Genomic DNA, 18,940 nt, shown 5'->3' on the forward strand with positions numbered 1-18,940 from the left:
ACAGTAGGGGGCTGTGATAAAGAGGGCTCTGAATGTCAGGGTGAGCATGCTCCACTTCGAGTGGCTGTCCCTAGGATGCACCCGCTTCAGAGAGAGGAGGGAAACTCACAGAGGGTCATATAATGTTTGTAACTAAAGATGTTGCCTTAAAACCAGGGCAGGACATGTCCTTTCGAACTCTTTGAGGTCTTGTCAGGGTATCTAGCACCCCAACCTCTGTCAGTTCCCCATCTTTTCCCTTCTAGAATCCTATCCTTCTTTTTATTCAGTTGAAAGACATTCTGTTTTCATCCCCCTTACTCCTTTTCCATGGCTCCTACTGATAAGATGGAGACTCCTCAAAAACTGTACCATGGAGTCCTTGTTGAAGCTCATGATCCCTTAAAAATTCATATTTTAAACACTCAGAGGCAAGGACAATAGCTCATAGAACTAAAGAAACTGAGGAACAGACATCACAACAACTGTCTGAAAATCCGGCAGACTGGAAGGCATTGTGGGATAGGCTACGCTTCAACAGAGCATCGGCAGGGGAAAGCATCCTCCATCTGGAAAGGAATGTGTCCAGACCAGAAAGACTCAGCCCTGAGGAGAGTGAATGTCACCGGGGGGTCAGTCAGAGATGCATCCTGGTGGGGTTTCAAGGGTCAGGAGCAAAGAAAGTAGCTTTTCTAGCTGGGGGTAGAAGAAGTAGTATAGTTGACTCGGGAACTTCAAAGTTCAAGGGCATACCACCTGCATTGTCTCAGCCCTGAGGAGGGCCAACACGGTAGACAGAAATGGCGGAAGTGTGCTCTCCAAGCAAGCAAACACATCTCAGTACAAAGCCAGCGAGAGCTGGTCGAGCATGCGCAGGAGTCTCCTTTCAACAGTCATTATGTGAGAGTGCAATGGCGTCTCACAAGAAACCCTGGTAATTCTGATAGCATGTCCCCAAGTGACCTACGAGCCACTCCCTAAGTCCCACCCCTTAAAGCCCTGATGTCCTTTAGCAAACCAGAAATCCAATAGTAAGACAGACAAGTAGCCACTGCGATACTTGTATCAAGGGCTGTGATACAGAAAGGGTGCCTTGTAAGCAGAATGCAGAAACATAGAAACCAGAGATCATCAGAGAGGAGCAACATCTCACAGCTAGAAATGTGTATAGCAGGGGATGAAAGATGAAAGGGGTGTCTGGTTTGTGTCAGATGACCAAAGGGATTTTTAAGTCAGTCTAAGGAGTTAGGACTTCATCTCTGAAGCTATCGGTAGCTACCTATGGGGCAGAAGGATGGCAATAGCTTGATTTCCTATATTATATCAGGCCTTAATTTGGTGTCTAACTGGCTGCACAGTGGTTTGGATGCTAGCACCATCTCCATGAGGTTTTCTGACTCCATCGTCTTCAAACCATCCAGTCAACCACATCACACTCCATCATACTGCAAACCTTTGTTTATACCGTCATCCTCCAGCCCCCATTTCCCCAAAGTATCCTTCCTGTGCATCCTCTGTCAAACCCCTATTCACCCGTGGAGCCCTGTTTCAAATGTCCCCTTCTTTGTAAAGCTGTCCTTATTCTTGACATCTTCCAACCCACAACACTTTGCAAGACATGTGTTGAAACATCATCACCTTGTCCTGTGGTTTTTCAACACACCTTTCTTCCCTATCAGACTGTGGGCCCCCCATCTGGTACCTTCTTCGAACTTAGTTGGCCAGTGATACTGACCTGGGTGGATGAGGGACACATGAATAAGTGAATCGTGATGCTCCTTGCATTTTAGCCCCCACCATGTTTGTGATCAACACCACCCCACCCTTGACTTCACACACCAGTCTTACAGAGCAGCGGTTGGATGCACATGACAACCTGTCCCTGCAGCTGCCTTTCTCTTCCCAGGTGGTCCAGCTGGAAGAGTTGCTAGCCGTGAGACACTCCGTGTTTGTGGTGGGTGGTGCTGGTACTGGAAAGTCACAGGTGCTGAGGTCTTTGCACAGGACCTATCAGGTCATGAAACGTCGCCCCGTGTGGACTGACCTCAACCCCAAAGCTGTCACAAATGATGAACTCTTTGGCATCATCAATCCAGCCACCCGAGAATGGAAGGACGGTAAGAATGAGGCTCTCCAAGACAAAGTCTTTTCTATCCATAGAGTCCCTGTCAGGCTCAAAGGCCAAGGGGTAAGCTGTAGAGAAGATACTGAATTAGGGTCAGGGTACCACAAATTAAAGGAGCATTAGAAAAGAGAAAGCTGCTTTGGACTGAGAGGAGATGTTTAATTTTCCAAATGTCCCTCCCCTGAGAACTCTTCTAGCCCCATTTTGTGAAGTTCCTTAAAGTAGATAAGGTATATGGCACAGCCCCCAGTGACTTCAAGAGATAGCTCATGGCTCATTCTTAAAGAAATGGCACCTGCCAGCATCTCACAGAGGGCCCTTCCCTGCTACAGGCACTGACCTAGCAGTGATGGACAAGGTGCCTGCAATGAACTGGAGTCTGGGCCTGGTCTCTAGTGATGCGGGCGATGACCTCTCCACCCTAGAAAGATTTGTAAGCTCACGTTGCCTTCCACATCAGTACAGAGGATCACAAACCCACAAACCCTGCGGTCTGGGTGAGATGTCAGACTCTCCTAAAAGTTCAGTGTCTGACTTCATCAGAGCCAAACTGCCTGATCTTCTTTAAAGAGGTTCAGAGACCCAGAACAAGTTAAGCTGCTGAGCTGTGTCTCTGATTTTCACTTCCCAGTTAGTGGTGGCCTCCGTCTTAATTGCTTTTAGTGCTCTGTCTCTCATGGTTTGTTTCCCTTCGTTGTTTTGTATCCGTGTGTAAGAGTTCATATACATACGCATAAGCCACAAAGGCAGCGCCTCTACTTGTGACATCTAACGTGTGTTGTGGTGCTAATGCCGGGTCCTACCGTGTGTCTGCAGAACTCCATGCTGCATCTTACCATGCATTTTTTTAAAGGCCATTATGTGTGTCTCACTCTTGCAGCAGCTGGGAGCCCTGCTCATTTATAAATCTATCTAATTTTCAGCTGCAGATATAGTGTCATAAATTTGTTCAATAAGGATTCTTTTATATTAACATTTTTCAACCCATCTGGAATTTATTTGGTGGCTTAGTATGAGACAGTGTAGGAAAATCAGCTTTATTTCTGTACAGATTGGCAATTGGTTATGCCAGTACCATTTATTAAATAGACCATTCTTTCTGTCTTAGCCTATACACCAGTTTGTCACATATTGAACCCATGCACACCCAGTTGACTCCAGGGTTTCCAGGCTGCTCTGCTCTCCTATTTTCCTGTTACTAAACTCGCTTCACTCTATGCCTGTGGAACCTATTTTGAAGTAAATGTTACAATCTGCCCTCCCAATTCTTTTGCAATTTTGTTTTGTTTTGCTTTGTTTTGTTTTTTGAAGCAGGGTTTTTCTGTATAGCCCTGGCCATCCTAGAACTCACTCTGTAGACCAAGCTGACCTTGAACTCTGAGATTCTTATGCCTCTGCCTCCGCGGTGCTGGGATTAAAGACGTGTGCCACCACTGCCTGGCTGTAATTTTCTTGGGCACTCTCAAGCACTTATTTTCCCATATTAAATTTGTTTGAGCTTGATATTAAAATTCAACATTTTAAACTTTGCTGTAATTCTATTTAAATCTATATTAAATATATATGTTGTGTTTGGGGAAACTGGCAGAGACAATATAGTAATCAAGAATTTGTATTCACTAAAAAGCATAATTTTGAAGCAAATTAAATGTAGACTTTTAGAAATTTTTAGAATTTACTAAAGATGTAGTAGGCTATTTTTCATTACCCTTTTTCTAAATCATATATAGGTTCTAATAGAAAGCAAAAGAAGTGTACACACAGAATTCTCAGATATATCATTGGATTAAAAATGATACATAGTTATTTAATTTTGCAGTCTGTAAATAGAAAATATTCCTTTCTTGTTTGGTTCATGGTATCATTTCAAAAATTTAAAATTCAGTTTGCTTCACAGAAAGGTATATTGAAACCCAAAGTCTCATTTTATAGGGCTCATTCTTTGATAAAGCAATAGAATTAGAATTAACTAGCAAAAAAATTGACCTCAAACCGTCTCCTACTTGAAAATCAAGAAATGTTCTCTGCACTTGAGTCAGAAGGAAAATCAAAGTGAAACCCACAGAAAAACCAATGAATGGGATTCTTTACACGAAGTCTGTAGAATCTTCTGAATCTGCAGATCTGTAGCCTAGAAGGACATTAAACTCTATCAAAACAAGCAAACTGGGAATAAAGGAAGTTGTTATTCATATTGAGCAATTAAATTATACCTAAGGGAAGTTAAACTAATAAAGTCTGAAATTAGTCAGAAGAAAACGAACCAACAAACAGAAAGGATGAATATTGGTTCTATGTAAAGATCAATAAGTTCATTATGAGCATTCTTGGTGGGGAAGTAGTATGTAATATGTGTGTGCATGTGTGCACATGCCCATGTTCATATGTGAACATGTGCATACGTGTGTATGTGTTTGTGTGTGTGTGCATGTGTGTGTATATTTACACAAAGAGAAAGGACAGGCCTGGAGAAATAGCTCAGTCATTAAAATGTTTGGCTTATGCACACAAGGCCCTGAGATACATCCTCGGAACCCACATACAAAAGACAGGCAGGGGCACATGCTTGTAATCCTAGTGCTGAGGAGGTAGAGAGGTCTCTGGGCCTCGCTAGTCACCTAACCTAGCTTACTTGAAGAGCTCCAAGCCAGGGATGGACTTGGCCTCAAAGAAAAGTAACTAGCTAGCACATAAGAACACCACCCAAGGTTATCCTATGTTCTTCACACACACCTCCACATGTATGAACATGTTTCTCTACACACATCTACACATGTATGAACATGTTCCTCCACACACACCTGCACACATATGAAGCATATTTCTCCACACACACTTGCACACATATGAAATATGTTCCTGCACACATGTAAAACATGTTCCTTTACACACATCTGCACATATATGAATGTGTTCCTTCACAGATACCTGCATATGTATGAACATGTTCCTCCACACACATCTACACATGTATGAGCATGCTCCTCCACATAGACCTGCACACATATGAACAATTTCCTCCACACACATCTATACACATGCTAACATGTTCCTACACACACACACACCTGTGCACATATGAACATGTTCTCCCACACACATATGCACATGTGTGAATATGCTCAAATAATTTTTAAGAAAATGCCAATGGCGAAGTAGAAATAATATCTTAAGAGAGATTAGTTGGGAAGATAACATAGTATCTGAAATTGATGACCCATAACAAAATGTAAATTAGAAATATTTACTCCATAGCAAGTAAGGAACCCGAGTAAACTAATGAAAGTGAAAATGTAAAGGTTGTAGAAGGACAAAAACAAATCATTTCAAACCATAAAAAGGTGGCTCAGAAATCGTTTTTTAGGTCCAGAATAATTTGATACCAGCTTTTATGTCGAACCAAAGAAAAATCACTATTTTATTGCTGCAGAAGATGCAAAAATCCTAAATCAAATAACAGCAAATAGAATCTAACAGTCCCAAGAGAATATTTGAGTTTTACCAAGTATAATGTACTCTTTGGAATATAAAGACCAATCAGTCAATTGTTTTTATAAAACAGTAACAGAAAGCACTGTCAAAAGAAAATAAATTGATCAATAGAGACTGAAAGTTCAATAGCCACCTCTACCAGAAAGACCTAGGTAAAATGGGATCAGGTGGGAACCCGTCCAACATGATGAAGACTCTGTATCTAAAGCCCAGAGGAAAGTCAACCTCTCTGAGTGCTTAAGCATAAATTCTCTGATAAGAAGGGGACCAGCCAGGGGAGCTTCTAGTCAACATTATTGTTCAGCCTGCTCTGTGAGCTCAGAGAATGCAGTAAAGCAAGGAAAGCAGAATATATGGTATAAATTGGAGCAAAAGAGAAAAAAAAGATTTTTCTTAATTCTGCAACTCTACAGTAAGAAAAGTCTAGAAGACTTTATTGGAAAATCACTAGAGTTAATACGACAATTTATTAAAGATAATTGAACATAAAATATATATAATTTACCAACCTTTCTCTCTACTAGCAATAGTTAGCAGAAAGGGGAAACACGAAGGAGAAAACTCCATTCAAATTAACAGCGAAGCCTATGAAATAGTCAAGAATATTCTGGTCAATGAAGTAGATTTTTAAAAACTATATAATTTTAGTGTTGGCATAAAACAATACCTGAATAAAAAAAATTTAAAGATAGACCCTGCCATTTAGTAGAAGAGTTTAATATAAAAATCAATCCTACCCAAATTAATACACAGATTCTGAGGTAATGACAGTGAAAGTAAAAGGGATGGTCTCTCATAAATAGGCTTTGCGAAGGTTCTGATTACAAAGTACAGAAGCTTCGCCTTGCAAACCTTGGTGGATAATTCTCTTGTGATGCAGTCACTTGCCGAGATGATTGTTCGGGTCCCTTGTCACTTAAAAATCTGAACTGCCAAGAACTACTCCACTGTTTCCTTCCTCCTGATGTTCTGCTGTTAGTCCGGTCCCCAGAAAGAATGTGCTTCAGACGTAAGTGTCAGATTCCAGGTAGAGCAAGATGCAAAGCTGGGTCTGCCCTGTCTGGTTGCAACTCGTGAGTGTTGTAGCCAATGCCGGGAAGCTGTGTGAAGAGAGCCAGGGCCAGTGCTGGAAAAGAAGCCATCTGTGGTTCCTTACAGGACTCTTCTCTTCCATCATGAGGGAGCTTGCCAACATCTCCCATGACGGGCCCAAGTGGATCTTACTAGATGGCGATATAGACCCGATGTGGATTGAGTCTCTGAACACTGTCATGGATGATAACAAGGTATTGTGACTGGGGGAGGGGCGCATGCAATCCACATTCATCTGGGGGAGGACCCCATGCAATGTTTCACCTGTGAAGCCAAATGTCCAATGAGGCAGCACACCTGGAAATCCTGATTCCGTGGGATGGCCAGCCCAGAGTGAGCAGCCATCACTAGTGGCTTCAGTGAGACACCCTAGAAATACCTTACCTCACGGGCTTGAAAGGACCTGCCATTGCTCGCCCTGCAGTTGGTATTGTTTGCACGTCTTTCAGAATCCCCCATCTGTGGGTCCCTTTAATATTTAGAGCTGGGAACAATCTTAGTCAGCCTTTCACATCTTTTTTATAATTCATTTCCCTTTAATAACGAAACTAAATATCAGAAACCTCCCGAGTCTGTCACCCACCGTGCGGGATGATAAATGCCTGCCCCCAAAGAGTAAATGTTACAGTGGAAACTAACGGCATCTCAGCAAAATGGTTCCTATGCTGGTCTCCGCTTCTAAACTTGCTTAGATAAGAAACCATGTCCAGATTGGAAATGTTTAAACAGCTCCAGCATTCACAGAATCATTAGGATAAATGCATGGTTTCCCAGTGGGGCCACTTAGAAGGAGGAGCAGAAATATAACACCAGAAGTCCCTTTCCTTTTATAGTTTTATTGTTTCAGTATGGTCTGGATCAGTCAAATTATCCACATCGATTTGAAGTGTTTAAATAACCTTTTTCCGGACGCTCAGAGAGGCAAGGGCGTGAATGGGCGAGGTGCAAAGGAATAAAGAGAAAGGGTTGTTGCAGAAAAGACATGGGTGTGGTGGCACACACTTGTAACCCAGCACTCAAGAGGTGGAAACAGAAGAATTTTGAATGTAAGGGCATATCATGAGTTTGCAGCTAGCCTGGGCTACATAGTAAGAGGGGTGTGGAGGAGTAGTGGGAAACAGGCCTGTCCATGTTTTGTGCTGCTGTGCTAGAACACTGAAGACTGGAAAAGACATTTATTTGACTCACTATTCCAGAGGCTGGAAAGTCAAGGTCAGGAGGCCATATCTAATTTCTAGTCTTGTAATCCGAGGTAGACAGGAGAAGGGCAAGAGGAAAGAAAGAGTAGACCTCAGGCTCAAGCCTTTGTCTTCAGCATTAATCCATACATGGGGGTGGAGGCCTCAGGGTCTCAGGACATCCAAAAGATTCTCCTTCTTATGCTGTTTGGGGAACATTCTCAAAGTATGGCATATTCATGTCTCCAGCTGACAAGAACCCATCCAATTCCAGTAGTGACCAATACATCTGCATTATCTACCTTTTCTTCACTATGACTACACACCTGGCAGAAGAAACGTAAGGGAGAAAGGGCTGACTCCCATCAGCTTCATCATGGTGAGAAGACATACCAAGAGCGAACACATAGGGATGGGTCTCCACATCTCGGCCCATGAGATGTAGAGCACAGGACTGGAAATAGCATCCTAATGCAAGCTTCACAGGCAGGTCTGCTACCCATGAGCCACGTCTGCCACATCTTCACAGGCAGATGGCAAGTTCCAAGGATTCCATAACCTCCCGACAGCACTGCGAACTGAGGACAGAGTGTTCCCATGAGCCTTTGGGGGGTTTTCACCATCAAACCATCAAGCCATGACAGCATCACACTTCCATCCTAAGTGTCTATCCCTCCTGTGGATTCTAGGTACTGACCCTAGCAAGCAACGAGAGGATTCCCCTTAACCCCACAATGCGTCTCCTTTTTGAGATCAGCCACCTGCGCACAGCCACACCAGCAACCGTCTCCAGAGCAGGTATGACCAACCCTTTAAATCAAGGGACTCGGGGGAGGCAGGTGCTTCTAGGATCACATTTGCTTTGGCAGGTGCTGAAGGAAGCTCCAGACAGGAGCTACGAACCTGATCCTTCAAAACTCTGGCCTAGTTCTCAACCCTTAAACCATGCCCCCAAGGGCAAACAGGCACCCTGAGGGCCAGGCCACGTGACTTTGTTCCTTCCAAAATGCTGTGTTCGTGGGAAGGGAAATAGCCCCTGGTCTAAACAAGTGTCCACTGCATCGGGATGTCTTGAATTACATGATACTCGGGTCAGGTCTCACCTCCTTCTCAGTGGAGATAAGAAAGCATCCCCACGTCAGTTTAACTCTTGGTAGCAAGGGCCAATATGATCTTAACTTCCCTCTGTCCATACCTGATCAATTTATTAGCAAAGACTATTGAACAACATGCACCTTTCTGATGAGATAGAGGGTCAAACTGAGGATAGGATGGTGCCGTGGCTGCTAGAATCTTACTGAAAAACAGAACAGAGCATGAGAACCAAAGAAATCTTTAATAGGCTGGGCATATCGATGCCCTCCACCACGGTGATGATTTCACAGATGGATTCACATAGGCAAAACAAACAAGGAGTGTACATTAACTGTATGGCGCTTTGTATATTGTTAATGCTTCACTGACACTACTCAAAGCTTTCATCAGATAATATAGAAATATACAAATAACAAAGAGAAACTTTATGATCTCAGACATAATGGCAGATTTTCTCTAAATGACCATACTGAGATTGGTGAACACAGGGCTGGAGAGGGTGGCGGTGACCGGTTACATATACTCTGTAGCTTTTGAAACAGCAAAATTGTCTTTGCCCATCTTTCCAGAAATCAGACATCCAAAAGTAAAGCCAGCAAGGCTGTGCTCCTTCCAAAGGCTCTTGGGAGCATTACCCCTTGTATCTCGGAGCTCAGGTGACCCTTAGCCTATGAACTTGTCATTCCAGTCTCTACCTTCTTTACATGGATTTATGAACTCTCAGTCTCCCTCTCTGTGCACACACATACATACACACAAATATACACACACATATATCAATGACATTGGCAAATGTCCCATCCAGATAATCATGATAATCTCCTCTCAAGATATTCAACTCAGTTATATCCAGAAAGGCTTTTGGTAAACAATGCAAATTGAGAGTGTCCAGCAATTAAGCCATGGACATATCCTTACAGGACCTCCATTTCAACCACTGTACATTCCCATAAGCTGACAAGCATTGCTGATCAATCCCAGATTTCTTTCCTCCTATCTAGACTTGACCCTTGGTTCCTTTCAAACACTACTCTCTCTTTGTCCATTACTTGACATTGGCCCTCAAGACCAAATCCATGTGGCCCTCTGACCTAGCTGAGGGCCCGGTTCTATGTCCAATCTTCTAAGCACTTTTGAACTGAAAAGTTGGCTTCCTGGGGTGAAGAATCTACTGACATGCATGGACTACTCATTGAACCGTATTCCCTGTACACTCAGGGATCCTGTACATCAACCCTGCAGACCTGGGGTGGAACCCTCCAGTGAGCAGCTGGATTGACCAGAGGGAGATCCAGACTGAGAGAGCCAATCTGACCATCTTGTTTGACAAATACGTTCCTACCTGCTTGGACACCCTCAGAACCAGGTAGGCCAAGACACAGGAAGAAAGTACATCAGCGCAGCTGTAAAGAACCCACTGGCTCATAGCTGAACCCCTCCCTGCTGGTGTTCTGTCCTGCTCTCAAAACAAGAGCTCTCCAGACATAGCAGTTAGCAGAGGAGAGCACACATTAGGATGGCCATATGATGCTTGCTGTCAGTCCAGACAGGAGCGAAGGTGAGGCGAGATTGGAGGAAGGTTTAAGCTGCTTTTCCTAGGAGGCACATAGTTATGTCTGAAGGAGGTAACTGTCTGACAGGAGGTGATAACTGCCAAGAGTTCAGGTTTGCAGAGCAGGCAGTGGTCTCTCCAAGTGGCCCAGAGGTCAAGGATACACTTGTCAAGCCCACGAGATCCACTTCCTGATCCTGACTGCGTGTAATAATGTGAGATCAGATGTGATATGTCACCGGACCAGTCCTCCCAATGCCAGATTCAGTGAGTTCATTTTTACTTTGACCACCTGTACTAGTGAGGTTTCCATCCTTGCAAAAGAGAAATGCCCTGGATAATTAAGTTCTAAAGAAGAAAGAGCTGTCTTGACTCTAGATCTGCAGTTTCAGTCCATGAGCAGTTGACCCTGTTTTGAGTGTGTCTGTAGAGACGCAAGGGAAAGGCATGAGGCAGAGCCAAACCGCTCATCTCACATAGGGGAAGCAAAAGAAAGTTGAAACAAATCAGATCGTCATATATGTGCAAATCCACATCCCCAGTAACCTAAAGATCCCTCTACACCTCTCCTTTTAATAATTCTGCTCCCTCTCAATTGCACTAAAATGGAGACCAAGCCACTAACACACTGGTGTTAGGAGACACTCAAAATCCAAATTATAGCACCCCCTGTCATTTAAATAGAAGGTGAATTATGCTGAACTAAGTGGTCAACTATTACAGCAAGAATAGGCCATGGGTAAACAAAAAGGCTCCCAGACTCGAAACCTCCTTCTCTGTCACATAATTGGTTGGTTGGTACATGTGTTTATGTTCCATTTGATGCTTTATTCTGGGACTTTGAGAACCATTACTGTAATTTGGGACAAGAATGGCCATCAGAGATGATACTGATAAAAATCCACTACACAATGTCTAATTCCTTAGACGCGGGCCTGTCAAGCACATTGTGATTCCAGCTGCTCACGGGGACAGGCAGTGGGGAGGGACAATTCCAGAATGCAACAAAGTCACAGAGAATCCAAACACTCTGGCTCTATATTCCCTGTCTGGTCCCACCCTAAATAAGAGGTCTACCCACATGAACAGTGCGTTCTGTACAACTAGAAATGGAGCTGGAGTCTACACATTGAGATAGTAGCATATCTTAGATATATAACCAAACACTGATTTTGATTTGGAAGGTTCATAATTGTTTTCCACCTCTGAAACCTTTGAAAGTCTTCAGGCCCTAGTAGCTCTGGGACCTGTGTCCTTTGTATCTGATGGCTCTCTGGAAGCCAGCGACTCTAGAAGTGGTAACACAGTATCTCAAGTAAGCACCTATGCAGCTAGAGTATCAAAGAAGGGTGAGTTGTTAGCAAGATGGGCTGGTGCTGTGTGACAGACTTGTCCTCGGAAGACACAATATATATGGCTACTAACCCTAGGTAGGGAGTGCATGATACACCATCAATGTCCAACCTATTGAACCAAGGAGTTTGATTGGGGTTACTTACGGGAAAATGGATGAGGGACTTCTTACAGGGGCAGAAATGTCTAAAAGACAGCTGTATCATCAAAGCCCACTCCAGCACGGTGACAGTTCAGACAAACTGGGAACCTTTAACACTGTGCAGCCTGCAGGCATTTCAAAAGGTTGGGATGTGTGCCTTCCAAGCGACTAGGTTGATCTAAACTCTTCCAGGCAACTCAGACGGTTTCTGCTTCTTCTGAGACTGGCAGTCTCAGAGTCTTCTTTGCAGCTTGGCTTGTCTAAGAAGATTGCCCACAGTCTTTCCTGTTTTTGTACCTTTGAGAAGGGAAGGGAGGGACCAAGTGAACCTGGTCACTTGCAGGGACTTGCTGAAGGGATTTTGAGTTGTTTATCTTCTGTCTTAAAGAGCTTCCCTGCAGGATAGTGATGTTGGTTGTTTTCCCTTTTCTCTTAGCTCTTTGGGGACCCACCACCCAGCTTTCAAATAAAACACAGGGAGTCTGCTTATCACTTAGGAACACCCAGCCTTTGCTTGACTTTTTTCTTGTCAGCTTTTCTTAACTTTAAATTATCCTGTCTACCTTTTGCTTCTGGGCTTTTACGTTTCTCTGCTTCTGTATATCTTTTCTTTCCTTCTTTTTCTGTGTCTGGCTGGGCGACTAGCCACTGGAATCCTTTTCTCCTCTTCTCATTCCTTGAACTCTCTTGCATCCCTATCCCTCTTTATCTCCTTCTTTTTACTCTCTCTGCCTGCCAGCCCCTCCTATCTTTTCTTCTGCCTTGCTATTGGCTGCTCCGCTCTTTATTAGACAAATCAGGTGTTTTAGACAGACAACACAGCTCCACAGAGTTAAACAAGTTCAACATAAAGCAATGCAACACATCTTTGTATCATTATTGCAAATGTTCCACAGCATAAACAGATATAACACATCTTAAAATAATATTCCACAATAGGATAGAATGGTTCAGTCTTCAAGGAAACTGCTATACAACAGCTGGTCTCTCTTCTTTTCATTTCTGCTGGGACCCTGCGGGACGCCAACAAATATTAAGATGTTTTCTGTTTTGTTTTGTTGTGTATATTCAATGTCACGTAAAAGCATTGCCACGCAGCTACATCTGCTGTCCCCTCAGTGGATCTCCTTCCGTACCCCTTCATCCCCATGCCCATCAGTCCTCTCTGTTCTCCGGGTTGAGTTTCACCTCTACTTTCCCATCAGAAATGCGTATATGATAGTAAGTGTTTATGTAAAATCTAGGAATTGTAAATAAGAAAAATATATAGTTGTCTTTCTGAGACTAGCTTAATTTGATTAATGTTATCATCTGTAATTCCATTCATTATCTTACTAAAAGCACAGCTTCATTCTTCTTTAGGATACAAGAAAATTCCTGTTATGTATCTATACCACATTTTCCCATCCATTCTTCTGTTGCCAGACACCCAGGTTGAGTCTCTAACTCAGATATTGTAGATAGTGCTTCAGCTCTGTGACATGTTGACCTGGAGGCCTTCCAGTAAGTACTCAGGAGTGGTACAGCTGGGTCATATGGTAGGTGCACTGTTAGTGTTTTTAGAAACTCACATGCTGATTTCCATAGTAGCTGGACTGGTGTACATTCCTACCAGAAGTATATATAAGTGTTTCCTCTTGTCCTCATCTTTACCAGAGCTGTTATTTGTTTCCTCAGTGAGTGTGCCATTCTGGTTGTAATAAGATGAGCTCTCAGAATCGTTTTGATTTGTATTTTTCTGGTGGCTATTGAAGATAAACATTTTTTCACATGCGTTTTGAACATTGTATTTCAACTTTTTAAAATTGTCTCTTCATTCCGTTAGTAGGGCTTTTTCATTGAGTTGTTTGGGGTTTTTTGTTTAGTTTTTTGAGCTTTTTATGTATTCTAGATAGTGACTCTTGCCCAGATACACAACTAGAAAGGGTTTCCTCTCTCCCTGTTAACTGTCTTTTCACTGGATTGTTTCCTATTCTTCATGGAAACTATAATTTCATGAGGATCTACTCAGCAACCCCTGACTTTATTTTCTGAGCAATTGCAGTAGTATTCAGAAACTCCTTCCGTATATCTATATCTTGAGATGGTTCCCTTTTTTCTCTAACCGCTTCAAAGCTTCGGGTCTTACAGTAAGGTAAGATCCTTTGAAGTTGAGTGTCTTTCAAGTTGGCGAATGGGGATCTAGTTTCATTCCTCCACAGGGAGAGCTCCAGTTTTCTCAGCACCATTTCTCGAAGGAGCTGAATTTCCTCCAATGTGTACTTTTGGCAGTTTAGCCAAAAACTAGCTGTTCGAAGCCACAGTGTGGTTTATATAGACAATCTCTATTGTGTCCTATTGGTCTACATGCCTGCTTTTGTGTTCATATTCTGCTGTCTTTGTCACTATGGCTTTGTAGAATAATTTGAGATCAAGTGATATGAAATCCAACTATGTTATTTCTGCTTAAGATTGCTCTAAATACCCATAGTATTGTTTGTTTCAATATGAACTTAATTTTTTGAGTTCTGTGTGAATGGCATTGGAAATTTTATTGCTACTCCAGTGAATATTTAGATGACTTTTGTAACATTTTCACAGTATTAATCCTTTACATCCATGAGCATGGACAGCTTTTTAGAGATTCTAAGATTTTGTTCAGTTTCGTTCCTAGGTATTTTAAGTTTTCATTGTGCAGGTCTTTTGCTTCCTAAGTCAGGTTACGCCAAAGTTTATTTGTGAACCAATTGTGAATACAACTGCTCCCATATTTCTTTATCAGCATGTTGGTGATTGGTATTAAGGAAGGTTACTGATTTTAATATTTTATACTTATTTGGTAATTTCATATATTTCAATTGTTTTTACCTCTCCTTCCCCAAGCTCCTCTAAGACCCAGGTAACACTTTCCTCCCTTCCCAGTCTCACTCCCCACCCAACTTCTTGTTCCCTCTCTTTCAAAAAAATTATCAAGTCCAGTTTGCATTGTCAAATATCTCTTGGGTGTGACGCCTGCTCTGAGGAGTCCTTGTCTTAATATATGACAAACAAAAAATCTGATTCTCCCTCTCCCAGCAGCTATCAAATACCAATAACTCCTCATCTAGAGGTAGGACTTTGTGCCCACCACGTTTCCCCCATGCTGAGATTTTGTCTGGTCTGAGCTCACACTGATCTTATGCATGTGGTCACACTTATTTGTAAAACATGTGACTATCTGCCCTGTGTACATAGAGAACACTGTTCTCTTAAGCCGTCCACCATCTCTAGCGCTTGCGTTCTTTTCACCCCATCTTCTGTTGTGATTCCTCAGTCTTTAGGGAAAAGAATAGACTTCCTGTTTGGGACTTAACCCTCCTCAGTCTCTTATTATATGTTGAGCCGCAGAGTCTCTGCGTTAATCACCATCTACTGCGAGAAGCTTCCCTGTGAGGATTGAGGGACGCGCCGATCTGTGGACACAGCAGTAAGTCCCAAGAGCTGTTTGAATACTGTCTCCATTTAGCAAAATATTAGTAGGTTCCCCCTAAGGCCTATGACCTACTAAGCACAGGTTCTTGGCCTCAGTATGTTGCTGATTTTATATATTAATTTTTATGAACATAGTCATTTCTCGGGGTTTTCTTAGGGAGCTTTTATATCATCTATAAATGAAGACACTTTGAATTCTATCCCCAAACATAGCCCTTGTGTTTCCTTCTATTGTGTTACTGTTGTAGCTAAGACTTCAGGCACTACATGGAGCAGGAGTGGAGAGAATGAACACAGCAACCTCTGTCTTAATCCTGACATAAGAGGAAATGCTTTGAGCGTCACTTACTTACTATGATGTTGGTTATAGGTTTGCAATATACTGATGTTATTATTTGGAGAGATGTTCCTTCTGTTGCCAGGGGGGGGGTGTTAGAGCTTTTATTATGAAGACATATTGGATTTTGTCAAAAGCATTTTCTACATCTCCTGGTATGATCATATGCAAAGTTGGCACTGGGTATAAAGCAAAAGAGGAATTGATGTGAAGAGGAGACCTGGGTGGGGCTAGAACATGAATACAGTATATCATACTTTGTGGGTTCCAATCTCAAGTCCTTCAGTATTCCTTCCCAGGCTCCCAGATGCCTGATCCACCCATGAGTGCTTCTTTGCAAGGTCAGGCCACAGGTGCCAGTCATACATCTGGGTAAGCTTCAGGAATCTAATTGTAATGCTGTCCCCTTTTCGAGGCAGTCCTTCCTAGTGTTGGACTTCCTAGTGTAGGGGAACACCACTTGTTCCCCTACAGAGTCTTGCTCTAACCAGGGCTTCACCTCACTGACTACTGTGTGAGTCTCAGATTCAAAGTTTTTTCCAGCGGTCTAGTATTCTCTTAGACCAGGGGTCAGTATGGATTACCATGACACTTGCTCTGAGTTTCTCGGGAGCATGGTTTATAGATAGTCTTATGCCATGCCACCTGACCACCAACTCAGCAGGAGTCTTTGTAAGGTAGCTTTTCACAGGTTGCTTCCCTATAGTCTAAAAAGAGAGGATTTCCCTAGTGTGTCTCCTTTTTCTGCCATTGCAGCTTACTTTGGTCTGCCTCCTACCCCCATCCCATTTTCCAGCTCTCCAAAACATTTGCTTTAAAAGTACAGTACAGACATCCTGAGGCTCTCGACCGTAAGTTGACACTGCCTTACTAGGGGAAGGAAAAACCCCTAAAGTGAGATGACCCCTCTGGGAAGAACTCTGAGCTTTGTCCCCTGCTCTGTAAAGTCCCTGGTTGATTTGCTATTAAAGCTACAGGCATTTGAAGAAGGCCGCCCATCTCTTCTGAGCTGTTAACTTCTCCCCGTCTATTCCCTGAAGATTCTAGCAAAATGTGACTGTGAGCTGCGAGCCCTCTTGGATCTCGTGTTTAAGGGTTTTAGTATCATTCATTTAGCAGAAAACAAACCCACTTTGTTGTCCCTTCAAAACCGTTTTGTGGGGAATGTCCAGCCCTTGGGTTAGATCTAGGTATGGGATATGCAAGGTGCACCTGTGTGGAATCACGGAGCTGTAGAAGATGTGGTGAGAGAGCAGAGTATTGAGTTACAGAGCAAAATGAGCATCTCAAACAGGCACGCATTTACAAGAGACCTAATATCTACATAGTTTCTCTATCCTCACTTTTAGTCACACACACACACACACACACACACACACACACACACACACACACACACATTCAGTGCGCTGAGACTCTGTAGAAGCAAACCTTATTTATGGGGGACATCTGGTTCAGAAGCTCTGGCCCACAGTGAAGACAGCCAGGGATCTTCACCTCTTCTTTCCCGTCCTCACAGCTTTCTACTCATCCCTCAGAGATGAAAGAAGATAGTGTAAAGAGAAGGGGAGAAAAAGATGTCACTTGGCCAGACCTGTGTAGCCATAGTCATGGCTACTATAACTATAGAACTCCTTTCCCTGGGAGATGTGGGAGCTCCTTGTGCCCCCTCCTCATCACTAGCATCTCCCATCTACATTTCTTTAAAAATATCTGCCCCCACTCCATCCATTGACGTGCTACTGGCCACACAAACCCCTACATGGCGATCCATAGCCTGCCAACAGCCCCGCATACACACCAGATTCCAGAAAACCTTTTCCTCTCCCTTCCTTTGACAAACTGGAACTCAGAATGCCACAGCTACAAACCTCCCTCCTCTCAGCTCTCAGCCCCACAAGTTCCTGGGGTTTCCCAGACACCAGGCTTCCCAGCCCAGAGCAATCCATCTGTAACTCCACCTTTTCCCAAGACAAATCCTAGGTATCCTGCGGAAGACAGGGTGTTTGCCGAGCACCAAGCCTCTCACTGCCGGCGCTCTTTGATACTCAGTAGCACTAAGACGTTGAGAGGTTGAGAGGTTGAGAGGTCGGAGTCGCCAGCTGGTCCCACCTGGGTTACTTGGACCCTCATTTTGAAGTGGAAGGGCAGCTGGAAGCACTTATTATGGTGGCGCCTCAGCAGATACGGAGCTGGGATCATCCCATTTCATCATTCTGTCACAAGTGGGTATTGATCAAATGATGGATGGCTCATTAGGACGTGGCTTCCACGTTACTCATGGAAGTAATGTCTACCAGCAGACCCCACACTCGTGCTGTTGTCAGGACCACAGTCAGATTAGCGGCAGCTCAAACAAAAAACATTGAAGCAAGAGGATACTGGGCAACTAATAGGCCCAAGAGAGGTAAATGACTTTTAAGGTGGCCATTGGTAATGTTGTTTATCTGATAGCTCTGAATGATGGAGACACCGCCTGCCACAGAAGACTGCATCCCTTGGTAGGATGTGATGAGGACTGGGAGTATGGTTATATGATGTACACTGTCCATACAGGTAGAGGGATAAAGTTGTGTGTGTGTGTGTGTGTGTGTGTGTGTGTGTGTGTACATGTGCATGCACAGTCTGTGGTTGTGTCAATAGTGAAGTACGTGACTGTATGAGCATGTGTGTGTGTGTGTGTGTGTGTATGTGTGTGTGTGCATGTGTGTGTCTACATACACATGTGGAACTGGAGATGAACCAAGGACCCTGTGTACTCCACGAGTGCTCTACCACTAAGTCACATCCCCAGCATTCAGCTTCTTCTTGGGCTTTGAAGAAATTCAACATGGGTGGAAACATGAGCCCCAGTTCATTTTGTCTGACCTCCTACATTCCCTAAATACTGTGAAGAAAATGTCAATGCAAACAGCAGAAAGGAAAAAGTTATCAGAGGACAGGATCAGATAGGGAACCTTCTCTCAAAAGGCTCTGCGTTCCCATTCTTTGAAGGAAACTGACCCAAGAGTCGCTGTGGATAGTGAAAGTCCACATAGCACCATGGTCCTCTGGGCTCCCAAAGAAAATGACAAACCGTGAGTCCCCTAAAACCAGGGGGCTTCTATGGATATGGAAGTTGTACCACAAGAGTGGAATACTCATG

At 43.4% G+C, this 18,940-nt stretch overlaps 1 protein-coding gene across 1 annotated transcript in view; it reads left to right on the forward strand.

Moving 5' to 3' along the window:
• The window catches only part of Dnah9 (dynein axonemal heavy chain 9), a 362,388-nt gene that overhangs the window by 153,654 nt on the left and 189,794 nt on the right, over positions 1 to 18,940 (forward strand). The window contains exons 32-35 of the mRNA XM_087910517.1: positions 1,886 to 2,096; positions 6,755 to 6,882; positions 8,556 to 8,664; positions 10,180 to 10,327. Of these exons, the coding sequence (XP_087766643.1) occupies positions 1,886 to 2,096; positions 6,755 to 6,882; positions 8,556 to 8,664; positions 10,180 to 10,327 (596 nt within the window). The remainder of the gene's footprint in view (positions 1 to 1,885; positions 2,097 to 6,754; positions 6,883 to 8,555; positions 8,665 to 10,179; positions 10,328 to 18,940) is intronic.

This window comes from Myodes glareolus, chromosome 9 (genome assembly GCF_982192425.1).
Source record: "Myodes glareolus chromosome 9, mMyoGla1.1, whole genome shotgun sequence".
Lineage (NCBI taxonomy): Eukaryota > Metazoa > Chordata > Mammalia > Rodentia > Cricetidae > Myodes > Myodes glareolus.